The sequence below is a fragment of the Heptranchias perlo genome, chromosome 2 (assembly GCF_035084215.1).
Source record: "Heptranchias perlo isolate sHepPer1 chromosome 2, sHepPer1.hap1, whole genome shotgun sequence".
Lineage (NCBI taxonomy): Eukaryota > Metazoa > Chordata > Chondrichthyes > Hexanchiformes > Hexanchidae > Heptranchias > Heptranchias perlo.
Genome location: NC_090326.1, coordinates 100,717,513 through 100,741,638, shown reverse-complemented (window position 1 = coordinate 100,741,638; position 24,126 = coordinate 100,717,513). Strand labels below are relative to the sequence as shown.

General features: G+C 42.8%; 1 protein-coding gene across 1 annotated transcript in view; it reads left to right on the top strand.

Annotated features, from left to right (window-relative positions):
* Positions 1 to 24,126, top strand: part of LOC137341713 (band 4.1-like protein 4B) — a 282,961-nt gene that overhangs the window by 251,547 nt on the left and 7,288 nt on the right. Inside the window, exons 23-24 of the mRNA XM_068005123.1 lie at positions 6,201 to 6,248; positions 15,280 to 15,737. Coding sequence (XP_067861224.1) covers positions 6,201 to 6,248; positions 15,280 to 15,737 — 506 coding nt within the window. The remainder of the gene's footprint in view (positions 1 to 6,200; positions 6,249 to 15,279; positions 15,738 to 24,126) is intronic.

Below are 24,126 nucleotides of genomic sequence, written 5' to 3'. Positions count from 1 at the left end.
ACATGCACATTTCCAGCAGGAGTCACTGGTATTGCTCAGGAGCTAGAACCCTGACTAACTTCCTCCCTCCCCCGACCCTCCCCCAAAAACCCCACTGATGCTGAGTCCAAATGTAGCATCTCCCCTCCAGTTTAATCTGAGATTGATTAATTCAGCACTGACCAGGAATTGAACCTGGAGACGACCTGGTCTATATTGCTCAGTGCTACTCTCAGCAGAGCATTTACTCACTAAGATGCATCTCACCTTTTTGAAAAATGGAGTGTTGCTACCTGTGCTCCTTCATGGAAATTAAAATGTTAATTTGACATTGTTTTACATTTCCCTGTTTGTGTTTATCTTTAAATATTTCATTTAAAGAATAAATAGCAATTATAAAATTGGACCGATTGATTTGGAGGAGCTCCAAAGGCCAGTAGTGTGAGGGTGCTTCAGCCATGCGTCATTGCAACTTTTCTTTTTGGCAAGTGTAATGCTCCTTTTTTTAAAAAGTTTTACTTTCCCTTTTCTCATTTGGATTTGCCCTTGCCACACACCATGCAAATACAAGATGGCGAGTGTGATACCTATTCTTTAGTTTCCACCAATTTTATTCAAAAACCAGCTGCTAGGTATGTGGGAGAAGCTGGGACTGACTCTCAATCTGATCCCTCTCAGTTGAGTGAGGGAATCAGGGACACAGAAGCAATCGACCATTCCATGGCCCTGTGATTTGGTGCTGTACTACCTGCTGGAATTATGGATAGTATTTCAGTATAATGTCAGTCGATATGCTACGTTTATGTTGGCACACCACTTCCTCCCCCTGCCATTTACCATCCATTGCTGGGCAGTTTCTACCACAGGCAGATTCACTTTAAAACAACTTAACTTGAGCTGTTCTGCCACTAATGACCAAAAAATGTGGTATGGGCAAGCTTTTCTTGGGTTTGTCATAGATACCCTCACAGGTTCAGTGGTATAATTTGCTCCTGTAAGAGGTCTGAGCATCTTACTTTTGTGGGAGTTGACGCACACTGCCCTATATCTATTAATATGTATCAGGCAAGCAGCTATGCATTTTTGCTCCACTTGGTGGCACAGGTTGAAACCACTTATCTTGGTAGTGCACGCTGCCTCTAATGGCATACATGTAATTTTGTTTATATTCACAGTTTGTCGCTAGCTTCAGAGATGGTATTGGCCAAAAACTAAAAATATAAATGCTTTATCTGCACGTTGTTAAAATTCACCATAATTCTTTGTATTTTTCACTTTTTAATAGGAGCACTTGATTTACCTTTCCTCAATGATTAACTCTGCATTAAGTACTCTGAAGAAAAGCACTAATTGCTTGGCATTTTATCATGTTGAAAAAGTTAATATACAGCACAGTAATAGCATTTCTGTGCACAAATTGGCTGCCACTTTTGCCTGCATAACAGCGACTACACTTGATAAGTAATTCATTGGCTGTGAAGCGCTTTGGGGCATCCTAACGATGTGATAGGTGCTATATAAATCTAATTTCCCTTTTCTTTCTTTATAAGCAAATATCAAGCAAAGTTTCTAGATTGTATAGAATTGTACAGATGATATAAGCATGCATCTGCATAAGAGAAGCGACCTTTGTGACTTCATGTGAAAACTTAAAACATTTCAGTTTCAGTACAGGATTGACGTTTATGTCACATGGGGAAGTGCAGGATGCAACCTGTATCTTTTTTATTCAATAACATAACTTTCAGTCAACAAAGAGCAGTGTCTGCATTGTTTCTATGTAGTGGTACCATCAACCACATGATTCTACTGCACTCAAAACATACCTGAGTGGGAATCGCAGCAGCAGTTAGAAACAGGCAGATCTATGGGGAAAAGGGGAAATTAAGGAAAAAAATCTTGAAGATTACAGTAATAAGCAAATACTGTTGTTATATCTCCTGGTTATGCTATTGTATTAATAGATATAGGGCAGTGTGAGTCAACTCCCATAAAAGAAAGATGCTTAGACCTCTTACAGGAGTGAATGACATCACTGAACCTGTGAGGGTATCTGCGACAAACCCAAATTCGTAACAGTCACCGAGTGGCAGACCATAGACAAAGCAATAAGGATGGAACCTTAGGGCATATTGGAAGTGACTGCAGGCATGGGAAGAAAAGCCATTTCTGACTATGTTGGTGCAGGTAAGAATGGAGCTGATTGGGTATGTTGCCTCAGATGTGGTCCAGCGAGGAGAGGGAGTGGAACAGAATCATGTGGTTGATGGTATTGAACGTCGAGGAGGGATACGGTAGCACAGTCACACAGGATGTTATAGAATCATAGAATGGTTATAGCACAGAAGGAGGTCATTCGGCCCGTCGAGCCCGTGCCACCTCTCTGCAAGAGCAATCCAGTTAGTCCCACTCCTCTGCCCTTTCCCCGTAGCCCTGCAGATTTTTTCCTTTCAAGTACTTATCCAATTCCCTTTTGAAAGCCACGATTGAATCTGCCTCCACCACCCTTTCAGGAAGTGCATTCCAGGTCATAACTACTCGCTGCGTAAAAAAAGGTTTTCCTCAACTTGCCTTTGCTTCTTTTGCCAATCACCTTAAATCTGCGTCCTCTGGTTCTTGACCCTTCTGCCAATGGAAACAGTTTCTCTCTATCTACTCTGTCTAGACCCTTCATGATTTTGAACACCTCTATCAAATTTCCTTGCAACTGTCTCTGCTCTGAGAAGAACAACCCTAGCATCTCCAGTCTATCCACGTAACTGAAGTCCCTCATCCCTGGAACCGTTCTAATAAATCTTTTATGCACCCTCTCGAAGGCCTTCACATCCTTCCTAAAGTGCGGTGCCCAGAATTGGACACAATACTCCAGTTGTGGCCGAACCAGTGTTTAATAAAAGTTCATCATAACCTCCTTACTTTTGTACTCTATGCCTCTATTTATAAAGCCCAGGACCCCCGTATGCTTTATAACCACTTTCTCAACCTACCCTGCCACCTTCAACGACCTATGCACATATAACCCCAGGTCTCTCTGTTCCTGCACCCAATTTAGAATTATACCCTTTAATTTATATTGCTTCTCCTCGTTCTTCCTACCAAAATGTATCACTTCGACATCTCTGTGTTAAATTTTATCTGCCATGTGTCCGCCCATTCCACCAGTCTGTCTTTGTCCTCTTGAAGTCTATCACTATCCTCCTCACTGTTTACTATACTTCCAAGTTTTGTGTCATCTGCAGATTTTGACATTGTGCCCTGTTACACCCAAATCCAAGTCATTAATATATATCAAGAAAAGCAGTGGTCCCTAGTACCACTGTATACTTTCCTTCAGTCCAAAAAACAACCATTCATCTGTCTCTGTTTCCTGTCTGTTAGCCAATTTTGTATCCATGCTTCCACTGCCCCTTTTATTCCATGGGCTTTAACTTTGCTGACAAGCCTATTATGTGGCACCTTACCAAACGCCTTTTGGAAGTCCATATACACCACATCAACCGCATTGCCTTCATCAACCCTCTCTGTTACCTCATCAAAAAACTCAATCAAGTTAGTTAAACACATTTTGCCTTTAACAAATCTGTACTGGCTTTCCTTAATTAATCCACACTTCTCCAAGTAACCGTTAACTTTGCCCCAGATTATCGTTTCTAAAAACTTCCCCACCACCGAGGTTGAACTGACTGGCCTGTAGTTGCTGGGTTTATCCTTACACCCTTTTTTGAACGAGGGTGTAACATTTGCGATTCTCGAGTCCTCTGGCACCACCCCCGTATCTAAGGATGATTGGAAGATTATAGTCAGTACCTCCGCAATTTCCACCCTTACTTCCCTCAGCAACCTAGGATGCATCCCAACCGGACTGGGTGACTTATCTACTTTGTGTACAAATCCGGGACAAAATTAACAGTCACTTGGACAAGTGTGGATTAATTAAGGGAAGTACAGCCAGCCTTTCTAGTACCACCTCTTTATCAATTTTTAGCCCATCCAGTATCTCAACTACCTCCTCTTTTACAGTGACTTTACCAGCACCATCTTCCTTGGTCAGATGCAAATTACTCATTTCGTACCTCGGCCATGCCTTCTGCCTCCATGAGTAGGTCTCTTTTTCGATCCCTAATCACCCCCACCCCTTCTCTTACTACCCATTTACTATTTATGTGCCTATAGAAGACTTTTGGATTCCCTTTTATGTTAGTTGCCAATGTATTCTCATATTCTCTCTTTGCCCCTCTTATTTCCTTTTTCACTTCTCTGAACTTTCTATATTCAGCCTGATTCTCACTTGTATTATCAATCTGACATCGGTCATGTGCACTCTTTTTCTGCTTCAGCTTACTCTTTATCTCTTTCGTCATCCAGGGAGCTCTGGCTTTGGTTGCCCTTGTAGGAATGTACCTAGACTGTACCTGAACCATCTCCTCTTTAAAGGTTGCCCATTGTTCAATTATAGTTGTTGGTGACTTTCACCAGAGTGGTCTTAGTGATGCGGGTGAGGGAAGAAATAGGACAGAAAGGATTTGATCAGGAATGGTGGCAGATGATTTGGAATCTTGGGGATGAAGGTGGGGTTGAAAATGGTGTGGTAGTTGACGAGGACGGAGGCTTGGTGATAGCAGTTTTGAAGTGGAAATGACAGAAAAATGGGAGAAGTTATTTTTTCTTAGCAAGCATTGGACCCTGGAGAGAGAATTGATTAGATAGGAGCTGGGTTGGGAGTTAGTCAAGTCAAGGGACTAGGTCTTGGTGATGCGGTATGTATTAATAGTGGGATTTCCCATGATGTTACTTCTGGTAAGTCAGAGCATGTGTTATGTTATAACGACAGGAGGTTAATACTATGTATGAGCTAAGGTATAACTTTGATGTGTACCTTTAAGGCGACAAGGCTAATTGCTGTTCCTTCTTGAGAGCAATTCAAGGTTAATTGATCTGAAGCAGATCATGTAAATTAGACGTCAACAGGAAATGACTGATTTCTTAATTTTTATGCTTTTAAGTGAGGTTAATTAGTAGCTTTTTTCACTGTTTTTAAATTCATTTTCAGGGTATGGGCATCGTTGGGAAGGCTGGTATTTATTGCGTACCCCTAGCTGCTCTGAGAAGGTGGTGGTGGGCGGCCTTCTTCTCGAACTGCTGCAGGTGTACCAGTTTGATACAATTGATTGGCTTCCTAGGCCACTTCAGAGGGCAGTTAAAAGTCAACCATGTTGGTGTGGTACTGTTGTCTCATATAGACCAGACTGGGTAATGACAGCAGGTTTCCTTCCATAAAGGACATTAGCGAACTATCTGGGTTATTATGACATCAGCTTTTTTTTTTAAACTGAATTCAAATTCTCAAACTGCCATGATGGGATTTCAACTCGTGTTTTCTGGATTACTAGTCCAATAACATAACCGCAACACTCCCGTATCCTGTTGGCCGACAGAAATTTGTAGGGAGAGTGCCTCACAACTTTTATATAGATTAATAAAATAGTTGGATGATGCTTTTCTGTAACTTGGAGGAATATGGTATGATACAGGAACTTTGTCTTTTTTTACATAAGCATAGCTCAGTGGCCTTGGTTGCCCTGTTTGCAGTGGCCCAACATCTGGAATGCTCTGCCTGAAAGGGTGGTGGAAGCAGATTCAATAGTAACTTTCAAAAGGAAATTGGATAAATACTTGAAAAGGAAAAACTTGCAGGGTTATGGGGAAAGAGCAAAGTTGTGGGACTAATTGGATAACTCTTTGAAAGAGCTGGCACAACCATGATGGGCCGAATATCTCCTCCTGGGTGGATGATTCTATGATCAGTTCTGAGCATTTGATATTTTCCCAGATACTGCATGATTTGGTTTGTTTGTCAAGTTCTGGCCCAGGGAGAGAAGAGGGATCTGAGGTAAACTTGCTAAACAAAGAACAGCATTGATGGTACCTATGGATGCGAGCAAAACTATCCCTTCAAATAAGGAGGCAAAATTGGAGCATAGAGGAATAAAAATTATAAATAAATTACAGAATATTTATATTAATAATACACCTTAGCCTTATTTCTTACCAATTAAATTATAAGAATGCAACAGGGATAAAAAGTGATTTGTATGCAATTTACTTCTTACAATGCTGATGTTTCAAACTCATTATACCAATGCTAATGGGTGCAGTAATGGATCTGTAACTGCTGCACTAACCTTTGTTTCAATGTTTTTGAGTTTTCATTTATTTTGCAGATAAAGACTGTACCAGCCCATCCTTTTTCACCTGTGCCGCAATTTCCAGTAAGTGCCTTGCAATCAAAATTTTTTGCAGACTTGGTACGTTTTTTTTTAAATCAGCAAATATCATATTGAATATTCTGTTGGGATATATTTGTAATGTGTTTTATCATCTTTAGTCATAACTTCTGCTAGAGAGCATATCCAGGTGTTAATTATAAATCGTAAAAAAGCTCAATACGTTGATGTTTCCTAGCAACTTAACTCATACAGTCTATAAATATACTTCTGTATAGCTGTTCTAATTTCTGTCAGTGTGGACCCAGTAACGTTAGATTTTATTTGCTATTAGTTGATTTACCATAGCATTACACACAGTGAGTGAAGATGAACTGGAGTCCTCAGGTGAAATGGGCTTAGAGAGAGGAGGCAGTAGGTGGAAGGGAAGATGTGAGAGGGAGAAGGGTTGGTGTGGGGTGAAATTGGGAGGCAGGCAGGAGAGTTGGGAGAGCAAAAATTGTTGCTGGCAGCTTTAAAGAGCTGTTAGAAATTTTGATTTAATTATTGAAATATAGGGAGTAGAAAACAGCCCGAGAACGGTCCGAGGAATGAAAAAAAAAATAAGGACAGAGGGTCCCAAAAACAAGCTCAGGAATGTCAAAAAAGCAGAGACAGAAACCTGAGAACAGGCAAAATACAAGAAGAAGAAAAGCTTGCACTTACCTTATTTATGAACTTGGCTGATGCACTGGAGCTTGAGAAATTAAACAGCTACTCTGCAGAGCTACTCGGTGGCCTGAGTATGGAATTGCAGGCAGACTTAAACCAAGTTTTATAATGGGGAAAATTGCAGAGTCTACTTTTGTGACTGAAAAACGTGACATAGGCTGAGTGCTCTAAATGGGAAATCCGATGAATGTCACTGACAACTACAAATGTAATAGGCGTGTGGACACAATGAACATTGAAATCTCAATAAACAACATTGACAATTTTAATACATAAATGGAGCTATCCGTCTGAGGGGAAGAGACCAGCGCCCACTGTGATTTCCTCATAAGGTGAGTTCCTGATGTTCCTTGATATCCTGTACACACTGCTGGAGTGGACTGGCATTGGTATTCTGCTGGAGAAAAAACTACAAGGAGGATTAATGCATATAACCTGTTGGTGTCATGCATCAACAACATCATCCACATAACACTTGTCTCTTTCCTTGTTCACCAAATGTTTTGTCTCATGCATCAACTGTCATATTTGTTCACATACTTGTCAAAGCTTTTAGTACCACTTAATTCCAAACTTCTTCAATTTAATCTTGGTAAGAGCAAAGAACTTTTCCTGACAGTATTATCATGATACATTTAAGGGGTAGCTAGATAAGCACACGAGGGAGAAAGAAATAGAAGGATATGCTGATAGGGTTAGATGAAGTAGGGTGGGAGGAGGCTCGAGTGAAGCATAAACACCGGCATAGACCTGTAGGGCCAAATGGCCTGTTTCTGTGCTGTAAATTCGATGTAATATCATATTGGACTGAATTGTTTTAGTATTGTTCTAAATTGGGCAGTAATTTTGCACTTAGCAAAAGACATTGCCACTGTATCTGATGTGGAGATGCCGGTGATGAACTGGGGTTGACAATTGTAAAAAATTTTACAACACCAAGTTATAGTCCAGCAATTTTATTTTAAATTCACAAGCTTTCGGAGGCTTCCTCCTTCCTCAGGTGAACGTTGTTGGAAATGAAATCCTCGAAATGAAATCGCATTTATAAATCACAGAACAATGCTTGGTGATTACAGACAGTTTTTTCAACTGCCCGTTGCCAAGGCAATCAGTGTGCAGACAGACAGGTGTTACCAGCAAGGTCTCCGAATATACAAATCACCAAAAAAAAGAGATAGAGAGGTAGAAACATAGAAAAGACAGCAACTGACCCGTTATATTAAAAACAGATAACATTTGTTCGCTGGTGGGGTAACGTGTAGCGTGACATGAACCCAAGATCCCGGTTGAGGCTGTCCTCATGGGTGCGGAACTTGGCTATCAATTTCTGCTCGACGATTTTGCGTTGTCGTGTGTCTCGAAGGCCGCCTTGGAGTACGCTTACCCGAAGGTCGGTGGCTGAATGTCCTTGACTGCTGAAGTGTTCCCCGACTGGGAGGGAACCCTCCTGTTTGGTGATTGTTGCACGGTGTCCGTTCATCCGTTGTCGCAGCGTCTGCATGGTCTCGCCACTGTACCATCCTCTGGGGCATCCTTTCCTGCAACGTATGAGGTAGACAACGTTGGCCGAGTCACAGGAGTATGAACCATGCACCTGGTGGGTGGTGTCCTCTCGTGTGATGGTGGTATCTGTGTCGATGATCTGGCATGTCTTGCAGAGGTTACCGTGGCAGGGTTGTGTGGTGTCGTGGACGCTGTTCTCTTGAAAGCTAGGTAATTTGCTGCGAACGATGGTCTGTTTGAGGTTGGGTGGCTGTTTAAAGGCGAGTAGTGGAGGTGTGGGGATGGCCATAGCGAGGTGTTTGTCGTCATTGATGACATGTTGAAGGGTGCGGAGAACATGGCGTAGTTTCTCCGCTCCGGGGAAGTACTGGACGACAAAGGGTACTCTGTTGGTTGCGTCCTTTGTTAGTCTCCTGAGGAGGTCTATGCGATTTTTCGCTGTGGCCCGTTGGAACTGTCGATCGATGAGTCGAGCGTCATATCCCGTTCTTACTAGGGCGTCTTTCAGCGTCTGTAGGTGTCCATCGCGTTCCTCCTCGTCTGAGCAAACCCTGTGTATTCGCAGGGCCTGTCCGTAGGGGATGGCCTCTTTGACGTGGTTAGGGTGGAAGCTGGAAAAGTGGAGCATTGTGAGGTTGTCCGTGGGCTTGCGGTAGAGTGAGGTGCTGAGGTGCCCGTCTTTGATGGAGATTCGTGTGTCCAAGAAAGAAACTGATTCTGAGGAGTAGTCCATGGTGAGCTTGATGGTGAGATGGAACTTGTTGATGTTATCATGTAGTCTCTTTAGTGATTCCTCGCCGTGGGTCCATAGAAAGAAAATGTCGTCGATGTATCTGGTGTATAGTGTTGGTTGGGGGTCCTGTGCATTGAAGAAGTCCTGCTCGAACTTGTGCATGAAAATGTTGGCGTATTGGGGTGCGAATTTGGTCCCCATGGCTGTTCCGTGTGTTTGGGTAAAGAACTGGTTATCGAAGGTGAAGACATTGTGATCCAGGATGAAGCGGATGAGTTGTAGGATGGCGTCTGGAGATTGACTGTTGTTGGTGTTGAGTATTGATGCTGTCGCAGCGATGCCGTCATCATGGGGGATACTGGTGTAGAGTGCCGAGACGTCCATCGTGGTGAGAAGTGTTCCTGGTTCAACTGGTCCGTGGGTACTGAGTTTTTGTAGGAAGTCTGTAGTGTCGCGACAGAAGCTGGGGGTTCTCTGTATGATGGGTTTCAGGATGCCCTCGATGTATCCAGAGAGGTTCTCACACAGGGTTCCGTTGCCTGATACGATAGGACGTCCGGGTGTGTTGGCTTTGTGTATCTTTGGGAGGCAGTCGAAGTCTCCCACGCCGGGGGTACGTGGGATGAGAGTGCGTAGGATGCTTTGAAGGTCTGGATCGAAGGTCTTGATCAGTTTGTTGAGCTGGTGGGTGTGTTCTTTGGTCGGATCTGCGGGTAACCGTCTGTAGTGTTCCTGGTTGTCCAGTTGTCGGTATGCTTCTTTGCAATAGTCCGTTCTGTTCTGTATGACTATGGCTCCTCCTTTGTCCGCTGGTTTGATGACGATGTTGCGGTTGGTCTTGAGAGCGTTGATGGCGTTGCGTTGTGCTCGGGTGACATTCTGGACTGTCTTCTGAGTGCGGCTGATGAATCTGGCATTGACGCATTTCCTGACAGCTTGAGCAATGAGACAATCAACGATCTGGAACAGCAGACAGAGGGATCCGTGGTACAGCAACCGAAGTAGAAAGAGTCACACTGGACTCCTCCGGAGGGTCAATGAGACAATCAACGATCTGGAACAGCAGACAGAGGGATCCGTGGTACAGCAACCGAAGAGGAAAGAGTCACACTGGACTCCTCCGGAGGGTCGCTGCCCTCAGTTGGACATGTATGCTCAAGCTGTCAGGAAATGCGTCAATGCCAGATTCATCAGCCGCACTCAGATGACGGCATCGCTGCGACAGCATCAATACTCAACACCAACAACAGCCAATCTCCAGACACCATCCGACAACTCATCCGCTTCATCCTGGATCACAATGTCTTCACCTTCGATAACCAGTTCTTTACCCAGACACACGGAACAGCCATGGGGACCAAATTCGCACCCCAATACGCCAACATTTTCATGCACAAGTTCGAGCAGGACTTCTTCAATGCGCAGGACCTCCAACCAACACTATACACCAGATACATCGACGACATTTTCTTTCTATGAACCCACGGCGAGGAATCACTAAAGAGACTACACGATAACATCAACAAGTTTCATCCCACCATCAAGCTCACCATGGACTACTCCTCAGAATCAGTTTCTTTCTTGGACACACGAATCTCCATCAAAGACGGGCACCTCAGCACCTCACTCTACCGCAAGCCCACGGACAACCTCACGATGCTCCACTTTTCCAGCTTCCACCCTAACCACGTCAAAGAGGCCATCCCCTATGGATAGGCCCTGCGAATACACAGGGTCTGCTCAGACGAGGAGGAATGCGATGGACACCTACAGACGCTGAAAGACGCCCTAGTAAGAACGGGATATGACGCTCGACTCATCGATCGACAGTTCCAACGGGCCACAGCGAAAAATCGCATAGACCTCCTCAGGAGACTAACACGGGACGCAACCAACAGAGTACCCTTTGTCGTCCAGTACTTCCCCGGAGCGGAGAAACTACGCCATGTTCTCCGCAGCCTTCAACATGTCATCAATGACGACGAACACCTCGCTATGGCCATCCCCACACCTCCACTACTCGCCTTTAAACAGCCACCCAACCTCAAATAGACCACCGTTCGCAGCAAATTACCTAGCTTTCAAGAGAACAGCGTCCACGACACCACACAACCCTGCCACGGTAACCTCTGCAAGACATGCCAGATCATCGACACAGATACCACCATCACACGAGAGGACACCACCCACCAGGTGCATGGTTCATACTCCTGTGACTCGGCCAACGTTGTCTACCTCATACGTTGCAGGAAAGGATGCTCCAGAGCATGGTACATTGGTGAGACCATGCAGACGCTGCGACAACGGATGAACGGACACCGCGCAACAATCACCAGACAGGAGAGTTCCCTCCCAGTCGGGGAACACTTCAGCAGTCAAGGACATTCAGCCACCGACCTTCGGGTAAGCGTACTCCAAGGCGGCCTTTGAGACACACGACAACGCAAAATCGTCGAGCAGAAATTGATAGCCAAGTTCCGCACCCATGAGGACGGCCTCAACCGGGATCTTGGGTTCATGTCACGCCACACGTTACCCCACCAGCGAACAAATGTTATCTGTTTTTAATATAACGGGTCAGTTGCTGTCTTTTCTATGTTTCTACCTCTCTATCTCTGTTTTTTTTTGGTGATTTGTATATTCGGAGACCTTGTAGGTAACACCTGTCTGTCTGCACACTGATTGCCTTGGCAACGGGCAGTTGAAAAAACTGTCTGTAATCACCAAGCATTGTTCTGTGATTTATAAATGCGATTTCATTTCGAGGATTTCATTTCCAACAACGTTCACTTGAGGAAGGAGGAAGCCTCCGAAAGCTTGTGAATTTAAAATAAAATTGCTGGACTATAACTTGGTGTTGTAAAATTGTTTACAACTCTATCTGATCTCAGTCCTTGAGACAAAACACCTGAGCATGTCAAATTTATCTTGGCTATGTTGCCTAGGCCTAGAATGATAGACTTTAACACTTACAGGCACATCCAACACAAGTTCAACAAACAAGTCCACTGTGTCATCCGTGCACAATCCATGGTGGTGCTCCTACAACATTCTCCAGGGTGTGCAGTTACAGCTGCCCCTTTCTTTACAAACTGTGGTGGCAGATGGTTCCTTGTTTGGCTGAGGGGCTCACATCCAGGAACATTGTGGACAATGGCAGTGAAAATCTGGAAGTCTTTTCCCCCAAAAAACTGTGGTGCTGGGTCAAATTAATTTTTTCAAGACTGAGCTTGATGGATTTTTCTTGGGTAAGGGTATCAACTGATACGGACCAAAGGCAGGTAAATGGAGTTGAGGTACAAATCAGCCATGATTTAATTGAATGGCAGAACAGGCTCAAGGGGCTTAATGGCTTACTCCTGTTCCTGTGGTGTGTCTTAGTGAGCATTAGATATACAGTTTGGAAGAGTTCAAATATTAACCTATGCTGAGGGGCGCTCTCTTGAATTCCAAATAATGATGCTCAGCACTTTAGAAAACTGCTCTTAAATCTTATAGTGTGGTTTCACTTATGTTGAGAGCATGGGTCAAACTATCACTTTTTGGTCTTGCATCACTGGCCATTAAATTAGATTTCAAACTTCATGGACCAGAAATTCAAACCCTCTGAAACCAAGCCCTAAGTCTGAGTTTATACTAATGATTCTCTGCATTCTTCAGCAATTTTCAACATAAAGATACTATTTTGTAATTTCATATTCCGATGCAAACCATATTTCCTGTTGGACTCTGGTGTAAATATGGTTTTCTCACTGCTGCTTCGGCAATAGTATAGTTCATGCCTGAATGTTTTGATATTGGCATGATTCAAGTACCAGCTCTGTTTTTAATTAGAAATAAAAGTTGGTACACTGGTCATGTAACCATGGTTCTAAACTATAAGTATATTTAAAAATATATATGAAGACTTCTACATTTTTTAAAAAAGTAATCAGGGGTATGCATTGTACACAAGACTAACAAAACAAATTAAATAACAATGCAGCGCAGTGGCTCCTTGATTTCCTGGCAAAAATTGTGCCCATTTTTCCCACCACACTTCATAAAATGGCACACATTGGTGCAAAGTGTAAATGATCTGAAATGTGTACTATTTTGCACAACACTTTTTATTTATTAATCTTACATTTGACACCACCAGTTGGGCAAGTATTGCAAAATGTTGACTAACTTTGTACCATAATTAACTGTAGCAACACCAGATAATCTTCAAGAGAAACCATGTTTGGTGATTAAAGAAAGACAGAAAGTAACCAATGCAGCAAAATAAAAATGAAAGATAATAAGTAATCAAAAGTGTTGAATTAGATTAATGTACTGAAAAGAAATAGGTGGCAGCTATGATTCCCCACAGGTGAGTACCTGATCTCAGCCCTGCCATCATATGGAGACACTAAGAGAAAGCCAAGATAGGAAAAGAGAGGCAAAAACCAGGCAGCCAGGCACCTCAGGCTGTACTTGTAACCCTCACAGCGATCACAATCTTGACATTTTCTGGTGACACAAGAGTAGGGGTTTTGGCAAACAACAAGAAGGACTATGAAAGACTAGGAAGATACATAGGTTTAGCAAAATGGGCTGTAAGATGGCAAATGCAAGAAGTGTGAGGTAACACATTTTGGGAGGAAAAACGAGGAGTAAGAGTACACACTCAATGGAACAATGCTGAAAGGTGTGAATGAACAGAGATACTCAGGGGTTCAAATATATAATTCCCTGAAAATGTAACTGCAGATAGATAGAGCCATAAAAAGAGCCAACAGCTTTTTATAAGTAGGGGTATATAGTAGGGGCATTTTTCTAGTACAAGAATAAAGAAGTAGTACATTTGTACAAAGCATTAGTTAGAGTATTGTGTGCAGTTTTAGATGCCCCATTACAGAATTAAAGCTATATGTAGATTCACCAGGATGATGCTAGGATGGGAAACTATAATTATGAGAAGATACTTGAGAAACTGGGACTATTTCCACTTGAGCAGTGAAGGCTGCGAGGAGATCTAACAGAGGTTTTAAAATTATGAAGGGTTTTGATGGATTGAATAGATTAGTGTCTGTGATTGGGGAAGTTGATGATGAGGTCATCAATTTGAAATTGCCAGTAAATGGAATGAGGAGAGAAAAAGAGAAATTTCTTTATGCAGAGGGTTGTTGGAGCGTGGAATGCTTTACCAAAGGGAGTGAATGAGGCAGAGACCATTGTATCTTTTACAGAAAAATTGGATAAATATTTGAAGTAGGGGAAGATGCAGGGGTATGGGGGGAGAGGTAGACAATTAAATTGGTTTTGGATTGCTCTAGCAAAAAATCAGCGCAGACATGATGAGCCAAATGGCTGCCTTCTGTACTGTAGACTTGTATGGTCTTAGTGGCTGGTTGTAGAATGGAATTGCCACTGGTCTTCTGCCTACCTTTTATGCACGTTTTCTAATGAGGGATCATACATGATACAGGGAGACTCAGAGTGAAGAAAAGTGCAAAAGAAAAGACATTAAGGAAATATAACAATATGCAAATAAGAAAGATAAGATGAGAATGAAAAAGGCTAGTTGAGGAAAGAAAATTGAGGTGACAGATAAGGGAAGACAAAGAAGGAAAATAAGATAAGTAAACAGCTGTCAATGTAACTATTGTGCAGTTGACTTTTTAAAATTGCAACATGACTTCCAAGTCTACAGTTTATGTATTGCTGACTTCTTGTCACCAGACATGATTTAAAACTCTCATAATTAGAATCATTGGTCAAAAACTGCACAATTCAATAGAAAACATTGCAATACTCTTTATTTTACTAATACAGTGGAACCTCCATTATATGCTCTCCAACTATTCACCAGAACTTTCTTTGGATGAAGCCTCTCATGAGATATTGCTTCACTGTATAGCTCAGTAACACCCACCTTGTCCTATCTGACATAGATCAACCTCACAACCCAAGAAAGATTTTTTTAAATGTTATCTGCATCATACTTGTCTTCATTGCTGCACCATAAAATTTTATGACCAAAATGTCCATTGTTCACCAGAGAGACCCTCTCCATTATGATGAATAATGGAGCTTCCACTGTACCATTTTTAGACATGGTTAGTTATGTAGTAATTTCTCACAGTTTTTGTCTGTTATTTCCAGGTCGAATTAGCAGACAGCCTATTGCAATGTTATGACTTCCCACCATCTCCAGGAAAATCCTCATCAGTAAAGCCTTTGCATGTAGTTAGAGTTGCAACTGATGCATCAAAATCTTCAGTGACATTTGTACATGCAACTAGGCCTCTGACTGATCCAGGAAAATCATCGGTAACACCTTTGCATGCAGTCAGGCCTCTAACTGATCCAGGAAAATCTCCATCAGTATTGCCTTTGCATGCCATTAGGCCTCTGACTGATCCAAGAGTATCATCATCAGTAATGCCTTTGCATGCAGTCAGATATCCAAGCGATCCAGGAAAATCATCAGTAACGCCTTTGCATGCAGCTAGACATCTAACTGATCCAGGAGTTTCTTCATCGGTAATGCCTTTGCATGCAATCAGGTATCTAAGTGATCCACTCCCACCAGTTCAACACACCACCTCTCCAACAGACAGGTAAGGAAGCATAATAATTCTTTAATGGGCTGCAGTAGCATCTTGTATGAATACACTTCCAACACCTTTCACATTTATTCCCAGAATTAAGTACTGTGTGATTCAGTGAATTTGTCTAAATTAATATATCTCACATCAGATACAGACAAATCCTTCTTGCAGATGTCTAATGAAAAAGGATTTGGAAACCCGCATAGGATACCCAAAAGGTAAAGCATTAGAGCCCATATCGTTATATATAAATTTATATATAAACCCTGGACTTGAGTATAGGGAGTACAATTTTGAAGTTTGCGGATGACATAAAACTTGGCAACGTAGTAAATAGTGAAAAGGATAGTAACAGACTTCAGGATGACATAGACAGACCGGTGAAATGGGCAGACACATGGCAGATGCAACTTAATGTGGATAAGTGTGAAGTGATGCACTTTGGGAGGAACAAGATGGAGAGGCAGTATAATCTAAATTGTGTTATTTTGAGGGGGATGCAAGAGCAGAGGGACCTGGAGGTGCATATTCACAAATCTATGAAGGTGGCAGGGCAAGTTGAAAAGACAGTTAAGAAAGCATATGGGATTCTTGGCTTTGTAAATAGGAGCATTGAATACATTAACAAGAAAGTCATGTTAGACTTTACAAATCACTGGTTAGGCCTCAGCTGACGTATTGTGCACAATTCTGGGCACCACATTTTAGGAAGGATGTTAAGGCTTTGGAGATGGTACAGAGGAGATTTGCCAGGGATCAGGGACTTCAGTCATGTGGAGAAGTTGGGATTGTTTTCCTTAAACCAGAGACGATTAAGGGGAGACCTAATAGAGGTATTCAAAATTATGAGGGATTTTGATAGAGCAAGTAGGGAGAAACTGTTTCCTCTGGCAAGTGGGTCAGTAACCAGAGATCATAGATTTAAAATAACTGTTTTCACACAGAGGGTTATGAAGATCTGGAACACACCACCTGAAAGGGTGGTGGAAGCAGATTCCGTAGGAACTTTCAAAAGGCAATTGGACATGTACTTGAAGAGGACTATGGGAAAAAAGCTGAGGTGTGGGACTAAATTGGACAGATGTTTCAAAGAGCCAGCACAGGCACGACGGGCCAAATGGCCTCCTTCTGTGCTGTAAGATTCTATAATTCTATAAACAACCATGTCGGGTTGATTCAAAATATACCTAAGCAGATTATAATTGACACAAGGTCAACAATGGGATCCAAGGGAAAGTGGCAAGTTGGATCCAAAATTGGCTCAGTGGCAGTGAGCCACCCAGCCTAATCATAGGCCAGGCAGAAGGGAACAGTCTTGGACTTGACAGCTCCAAGAAGCTTAACTCCATGCTACTGGAGCTTGAGTTTCCACTGGAGATAGTGGGATGCAAGATTTCAGTACTAGCTTTACCATGCTTTGTCATCACCCCATCCAAGGGACAGGACAGACCTTCATGTAAGTTTGATTTCATCCTGCCAATGTTTGATGGGCTAGAGACACTGATGAAATTTCAAATTTCAAGTAACCTTCTTTCATTCCCTCCATGGTGTCAGCATTTCTGTAGAGGATCATTGCTAAGTAACTGACATCTGTGAATGATGAAGAATGGATTTTGTTACGCTAGTTTGGCTTCAGATTTGTACATTCCACCAGGACGGCGTGTTTGGAGCTATCATTTTAGATTTATCAAAGGCATTTAAAAGCTAATTATACCATTTGGCGCAACTTATTGGCCCCTTATTCTGCTATCAGGTGGCATACTTCTAATTCATAAGACCCCTACAGCATTTTAATGGCTAATGAGTGGAGAAGAAGAGGAGATCCTCTAAGGTAAGTCAAAAACTTTCCATAGTGGGGCCAGAAGGAGCAGGAATGCTCCTCCGGTCCCCACAATGAAAATCTGAACTTCTGCTGCCCTGGGCTCCTCCCCTTCCCATCTGTGACATGGCCCATATTTCCCCGGTGACTTACATTGATGCCAGCAGGTAGCCTCCAGCCCCGCAATTTTGACTTGTTCAAAGCCAGGCAGTTGGCCAGTGAGGCCTGGCCGTTAAAATCAATCGAAGCCTGCCATGGAGACTCCAAGGTGCAAAGGCCATTGGCTCCCTCCTGCTTCCTGCTCGGGAATTAAAATCCACCCCTGTGACTCAGATGCCATGACAAACTTACAAACTGTAAGCCTGATTGTACCAGAATGTATAGCAGCCATATCTACCTTCCATTGACTGATGAGGGTAATGGAAGGAAGATCTGGCTGCTATATATTCTGACATGTCAGATTATTCTTGTGCACCTGTGCTGGCTGGCTTTAGAGTGGCATTGCTCGGGGCTTGGGTGTGTTGGTTGTCTATCCCCTCAACCAGGAATGGCAAGTGTACACCCAAACAAAGGAAAAGGAAGATGCATCTTAAAATGAAGGAATTTTATCCCTCTTCCAAAAAGATTAAATATTGAATAGAGAAGCCTATACTCCATTTATCCTCTCTGAATTATACAAACCCACTGAATAAAGAAATGGTGGGAAAATAACAAAATTAACACTTCGGCATTGAATTTTGTGCACAGGTTTGTGTTTGACTGCCCACCTGACCAGTCCATTGACCTCTTCCTGCAGTCTGCAGCTTTCCTCCTCACTATCAACCACATGGCCATAGCTGTAAAATGTAAAACAGCTTTAATTTACAGATGCAAAAAAAATGACTTGGCTTTGGAACACTTCATAATTTAAGCATGCTTAAACATGCTCCATTGCTGCTTTTCATCACCAAGATAGTCAGCACCTGTGATGCAGTCTCCCTCATGGAGGATATTCAGCTGGTAATAGTGTTGCTACCCACAACCTAATCTGGAGAAAATCTCAGTTGGGATTTTTCATCATAGAAATTTACGGCACAGAAGGAGGCCATTCGGCCCATCATTTCTGTGCCAGCCGAGAAAGAGCTATCCAGCCTATTCCCACTCTCCAGCTCTTGGTCCATAGCTTGGTAGGTTATGGCACTTCAGGTGCACATCCAAGTACTTTTTAAATGTGATGAGGGTTTCTGCCTCTACCACCCTTTCAGGCAATGAGTTCCAGATGCCCACCATCCTCTGGGTGAAAAGATTTTTCCTCAGCTCCCCTCTAATCCTTCTACTAATCACTTTAAATCTGTGCCCCCTGGTTATTGACCACTCTGCTAAGGGAAATAGGTTCTTCCTATCCACTCTATCTAGGCCCCTCATAATTTTATACACCTCAATTAAATCTCCCCTCAGCCTCCTCTGTTCCAAAGAAAATAACCCCAGCATATCCAATCTTCCCTCATAGCTAAAATTCTCCAATCCTGGCAACATCCTGTCAAATCTCCTCTGTACCCTCTCTAGTGCAGTCACATCTTTCCTGTAATGTGGTGACCAGAACTGTGCAGTACTCTCGCTAGCGGAACTAGTGTTTTATACAGTTCTTGCGTAACCTCCCTGCTCTTATATTCTATGCCCAGCTAATAAAGGAAATTATCCCGTATGCCGCCTTAACCACCTTATTTACCTCTCCTGCTACCTTGAGGGATCTGTGGACATGCACTCCAAGGTCTCTTTGTTCCTCTACACTTCTCAGTATCCTCCCATTTATAGTGTATTCCCTTGCCTTGTTTGCCCTCCCCAAATGCATTGCCTCATACTTTTCCGGATTGAATTCCATTTGCCACTTTTCTGCCCACCTGACCAGTCCATTGATATCTTCCTGCAGTCTATAGCTTTCCTTCTCACTTTCAACCACATGAGCTACAAAAAGACAGTATGAAAAGAAACTTGCAAGGGATATCAAAACCAATACGAAGAACTTTTATAGTTATATTAGGAAAAAGATGGTGGTCAGGAGCACTGAAAGTGGGGATATTGTCATTGACAATGGGGAAATGGCGGACATGTTGAACAATTACTTTGTGTCAGTATTTACAGTAGAAAAAGAGGATAGCATGCCGGAAATCCCAAGAAAACTAATATTGAATCGGGGACAGGGACTCAATAAAATTAACATAAGTAAAGCAACAGTAATGAAGAAAATAATAGTACTAACGAGTGACAAATCCCCAGGACCAGATGGTTTCCATCCCAGGGTTTTAAAGGAAGTAGGTGAGCACATTGCAGATGCCCGAACTATAATCTTTCAAAGTTCTCTAGATTGGAAAATTGCACATGTCACTCCGCTTTTTAAGAAAGGAGAGAGAGGAAAACCAGGGAATTATAAACCAGTTAGCCTAACATCTGTTGTGGGGAAAATGCTGGAGTCTATAATTAAGGATAGGGTGACTGAACACCTCGAGAATTTTCAGTTAATCAGAGAGAGCCAGCATGGATTTGTGAAAGGTAGGTCGTGCCTGACAAACCTGATTGAATTTTTTTGAAGAGGTGACTAAAATAGTGGACAGAGGAATGTCAATGGATGTTATTTATATGGACTTCCAGAAGGCATTTGATAAGGTCCCACATAAGAGACTGTTAGCTAAGATAGAAGCCTATGGAATCGAGGGTAAAGTACGGACTTGGTCAGGAAGTTGGCTGAGCGAAAGGCGACAGAGAGTAGGGATAATGGGTAGGTACTCACATTGGCAGGATGTGACTAATGGAGTCCTGCAGGGATCTGTCTTGGGGCCTCAATTATTCACAATATTTATTAACGACTTTGATGAAGGCATAGAAAGTCTCATATCTAAGTTTGCCGATGACATAAAGATTGGTGGCATTGTAAGCAGTGTAGATGAAAACATAAAATTACAAAGCGATATTGATAGATTAGGTGAATGAGCAAAACTGTGGCAAATGGAATTCAATGTAGGCAAATGTGAGGTCATCCACTTTGGATCAAAAAAGGATAGAACAGGGTACTTTCTGAATGGTAAAAAGTTTAAAAACAATGGATGTTCAAAGGGACTTAGGGGTTCAGGTACATAGATCATTGAGGACTAGAGTACAAGGAGGCAGAAGTTATGCTGCAGCTATACAAAACCCTGGTTAGACCGCACCTGGAGTACTGTGAGCAGTTCTGGGCACCGCACCTTCGGAAGGACATATTGGCCTTGGATGGAGTGCAGTGTAGGTTTACCAGAATGATACTCGGACTCAAGGGTTAAGTTACGAGGAGATATTACACAAATTGGGGTTGTATTCTCTGGAGTTTCGAAGGTTAAGGGGTGATCTGATTGAAGTTTATATGATATTAAGGGGAACAGGTCGGGTGGATAGAGAGAAACTATTTCCACTGGTTGGGGATTCTAGGAGGAGGGGGCACAGTCTAAAACTTAGAGCCAGACCTTTCAGGAGTGATATTAGAAAACATTTCTACACACAAAGGGTGATAGAAGTTGGAACTCTCTTCCGTAAACAGCAATTGATACGAGCTCAATTGCTAAATTTAAATCTGAGATAGATCGCTTTTTGGCAACCAAAGGTATTAAGGGATATGGGCCAAAGGCAGGGATATGGGCCAAAGGCAGGTATATGGAGTTCGATCACAGATCAGCCATGATCTTATCAAATGGCGGAGCAGGCTCGAGGGGCTGAATGGCCTACTCCTGTTCCAATATTCCTATGGCCAATTTTTGTATCATCTGCAAACTTCTTAATCATGCCCCCTACATTTAAGTATAAATCATTAATATATACCACAAAAAGCAAGGGACCTACTACTGAGCCCTGCGTAACCCCACTGGAAACAGCCTTCCAGTTACAAAAACACCCATCGACCGTTATCCCTTTGCTTCCTGCCATTGAGCCAGTTTTGGATCCAACTTGCCACTTTTCCTTGGATCCCCTGGGCGTTTACTTTTTTGACCAGTCTACCATGTAGGACCTTGTCAAAAGCCTTGCTAAAATCCACGTAGACCACATCAAACGCATTACCCTCATCGACCCTCCTTGTTACCTCCTCAAGAAATTCAATCAAGTTAGTCAGCATGACCTTCCCTTAACAAATCCATGCTGACTGTCCTTGATTAATCTGTGCCTTTGTAAATGATGAATAATACTGTCGCTCAGAATTGTTTCCAATAATTTGCCCACCAACAAGGTTAGACTGACTGGCCTGTAATTACTTGGTCTATCCCTTTCTCCCTTTTTAAACAATGGTACAAAATTAGCAGTTTTCCAGCACCATGCCTGTAGCCAGTGAGGATTGCAAAATGATGGTCAGAGCCTCCACTATTTCCTCCCTTGCTTCTTTTAACAGCCTGGGATACATTTCATCCGGGCCTGGTGATTTATCTACTTTTAAAAATGCTGATCCCCTTAATATTTCCTACCTCACTATGTTTATCCCAGCCAATATTTCACACTCCTCCTCCTTAAGTACAATGTCTGCAAGCAATTAGGAAAGCAAATGGCATGTTGGCCTTGATTGCAAGGGGGTTGGAGTACAAGAGTAAGGAAGTCTTACTACAATTGTACAGGGCTTAAGTGAGACCTCACCTGGAGTACAGCATACAGTTTTGGTCTACTTAGCTAAGGAAGGATATATTTGCCTCAGAGGTGGTGCAACAAAGGTTCACTAGATTAATTCCTGGGATGAGAGGGTTGTCTTAAGAGGAGAAGGTGAGTAAAATGAGCCTATACTCTCTGGAGTTTAGAAGAATGAGAGGTGATCTCATTGAAACATATAAGATTATGAGAGGGCTTGTCAGGATAGATGCTTAGAGGTTGTTTCCCTTGGCTGGAGAGTCCAGAACCAGAGGGCACAGTCTCAGGATAAGGGGTCGGCCATTTAAGACTGAGATGAGGAGGAATTTCTTCACTCAGAGGGTTGTGAATCTTTGGAATTCTCTACCCCAGGGGGCTGAGTTGTTGTATATATTCAAGGATGAGATAGATAGATTTTTGGACTCTAGAGGAATCAAGGGATATGGGGATCGGGCAGGGAAAGTGGAGGTGAGGTCAAAGATCAGCCATCGTCCCCTCTTTTGTGAAGACAGATGCAAAGTATTCATTAAGAACTGTACCCACATCTTCCAGCTCCACACACAGGTTACCTTTTTGGTCTCTAATAGGCCCTACTCTTTCTTTAGTTATCCTATTGCTCTTTATGTATTTATAAAACATCTATGGGTTTTCCTTGATATTACTTGCCAGTATTTTTTCATGCCCTCTCTTTGCCTTCCTAATTTCCTTTTTAATTTCACCCCTGCACTTTTTATACTCCTGTAGGCTTTCTGCAGTATTGAGCTCTCCGGTATCTGACATAATCATAGAATCATAGAATCATAGAAGTTACAACATGGAAACAGGCCCTTCGGCCCAACATGTCCATGTCGCCCAGTTTATACCACTAAGCTAGTCCCAATTGCCTGCACTTGGCCCATATCCCTCGATACCCATCTTCCCCATGTAACTGTCCAAATGCTTTTTAAAAGACAAAATTGTACCCACCTCTACTACTGCCTCTGGCAGCTCGTTCCAGACACTCACCACCCTTTGAGTGAAAAAATTGCCCCTCTGGATCCTTTTGTATCTCTCCCCTCTCACCTTAAATCTGTGCCCCCTCGTTATAGACTCCCCTACCTTTGGGAAAAGATTTTGACTATCGACCTTATCTATGCCCCTCATTATTTTATAGACTTCTATAAGATCACCCCTTAACCTCCTACTCTCCAGGGAATAAAGTCCCAGTCTGTCTAACCTCTCCCTGTAAGTCAAACCATCAAGTCCCGGTAGCATCCCAGTAAATCTTTTCTGCACTCTTTCTAGTTTAATAATATCCTTTCTATAATAGGGTGACCAGAACTGTACACAGTACTCCAAGTGTGGCCTCACCAATGCCCTGTACAACTTCAACAAGACATCCCAACTCCTGCATTCAATGTTCTGACCAATGAAACCAAGCATGCTGAATGCCTTCTTCACCACCCTATCCACCTGTGACTCCACTTTCAAGGAGCTATGAATCTGTACTCCTAGATCTCTTTGTTCTATAACTCTCCCCAACGCCCTACCATTAACGGAGTAGGTCCTGGCCCGATTCGATCTACCAAAATGCATCACCTCACATTTATCTAAATTAAACTCCATCTGCCATTCATCGGCCCACTGGCCCAATTTATCAAGATCCCGTTGCAATCCTAGATAACCTTCTTCACTGTCCACAATGCCACCAATCTTGGTGTCGTCTGCAAACTTACTAACCATGCCTCCTAAATTCTCATCCAAATCATTAATATAAATAACAAATAACAGCGGACCCAGCACCGATCCCTGAGGCACACCGCTGGACACAGGCATCCAGTTTGAAAAACAACCCTCGACAACCACCCTCTGTCTTCTGTCGTCAAGCCAATTTTGTATCCAATTGGCTACCTCACCTTGGATCCCATGAGATTTAACCTTATGTAACAACCTACCATGCGGTACCTTGTCAAATGCTTTGCTGAA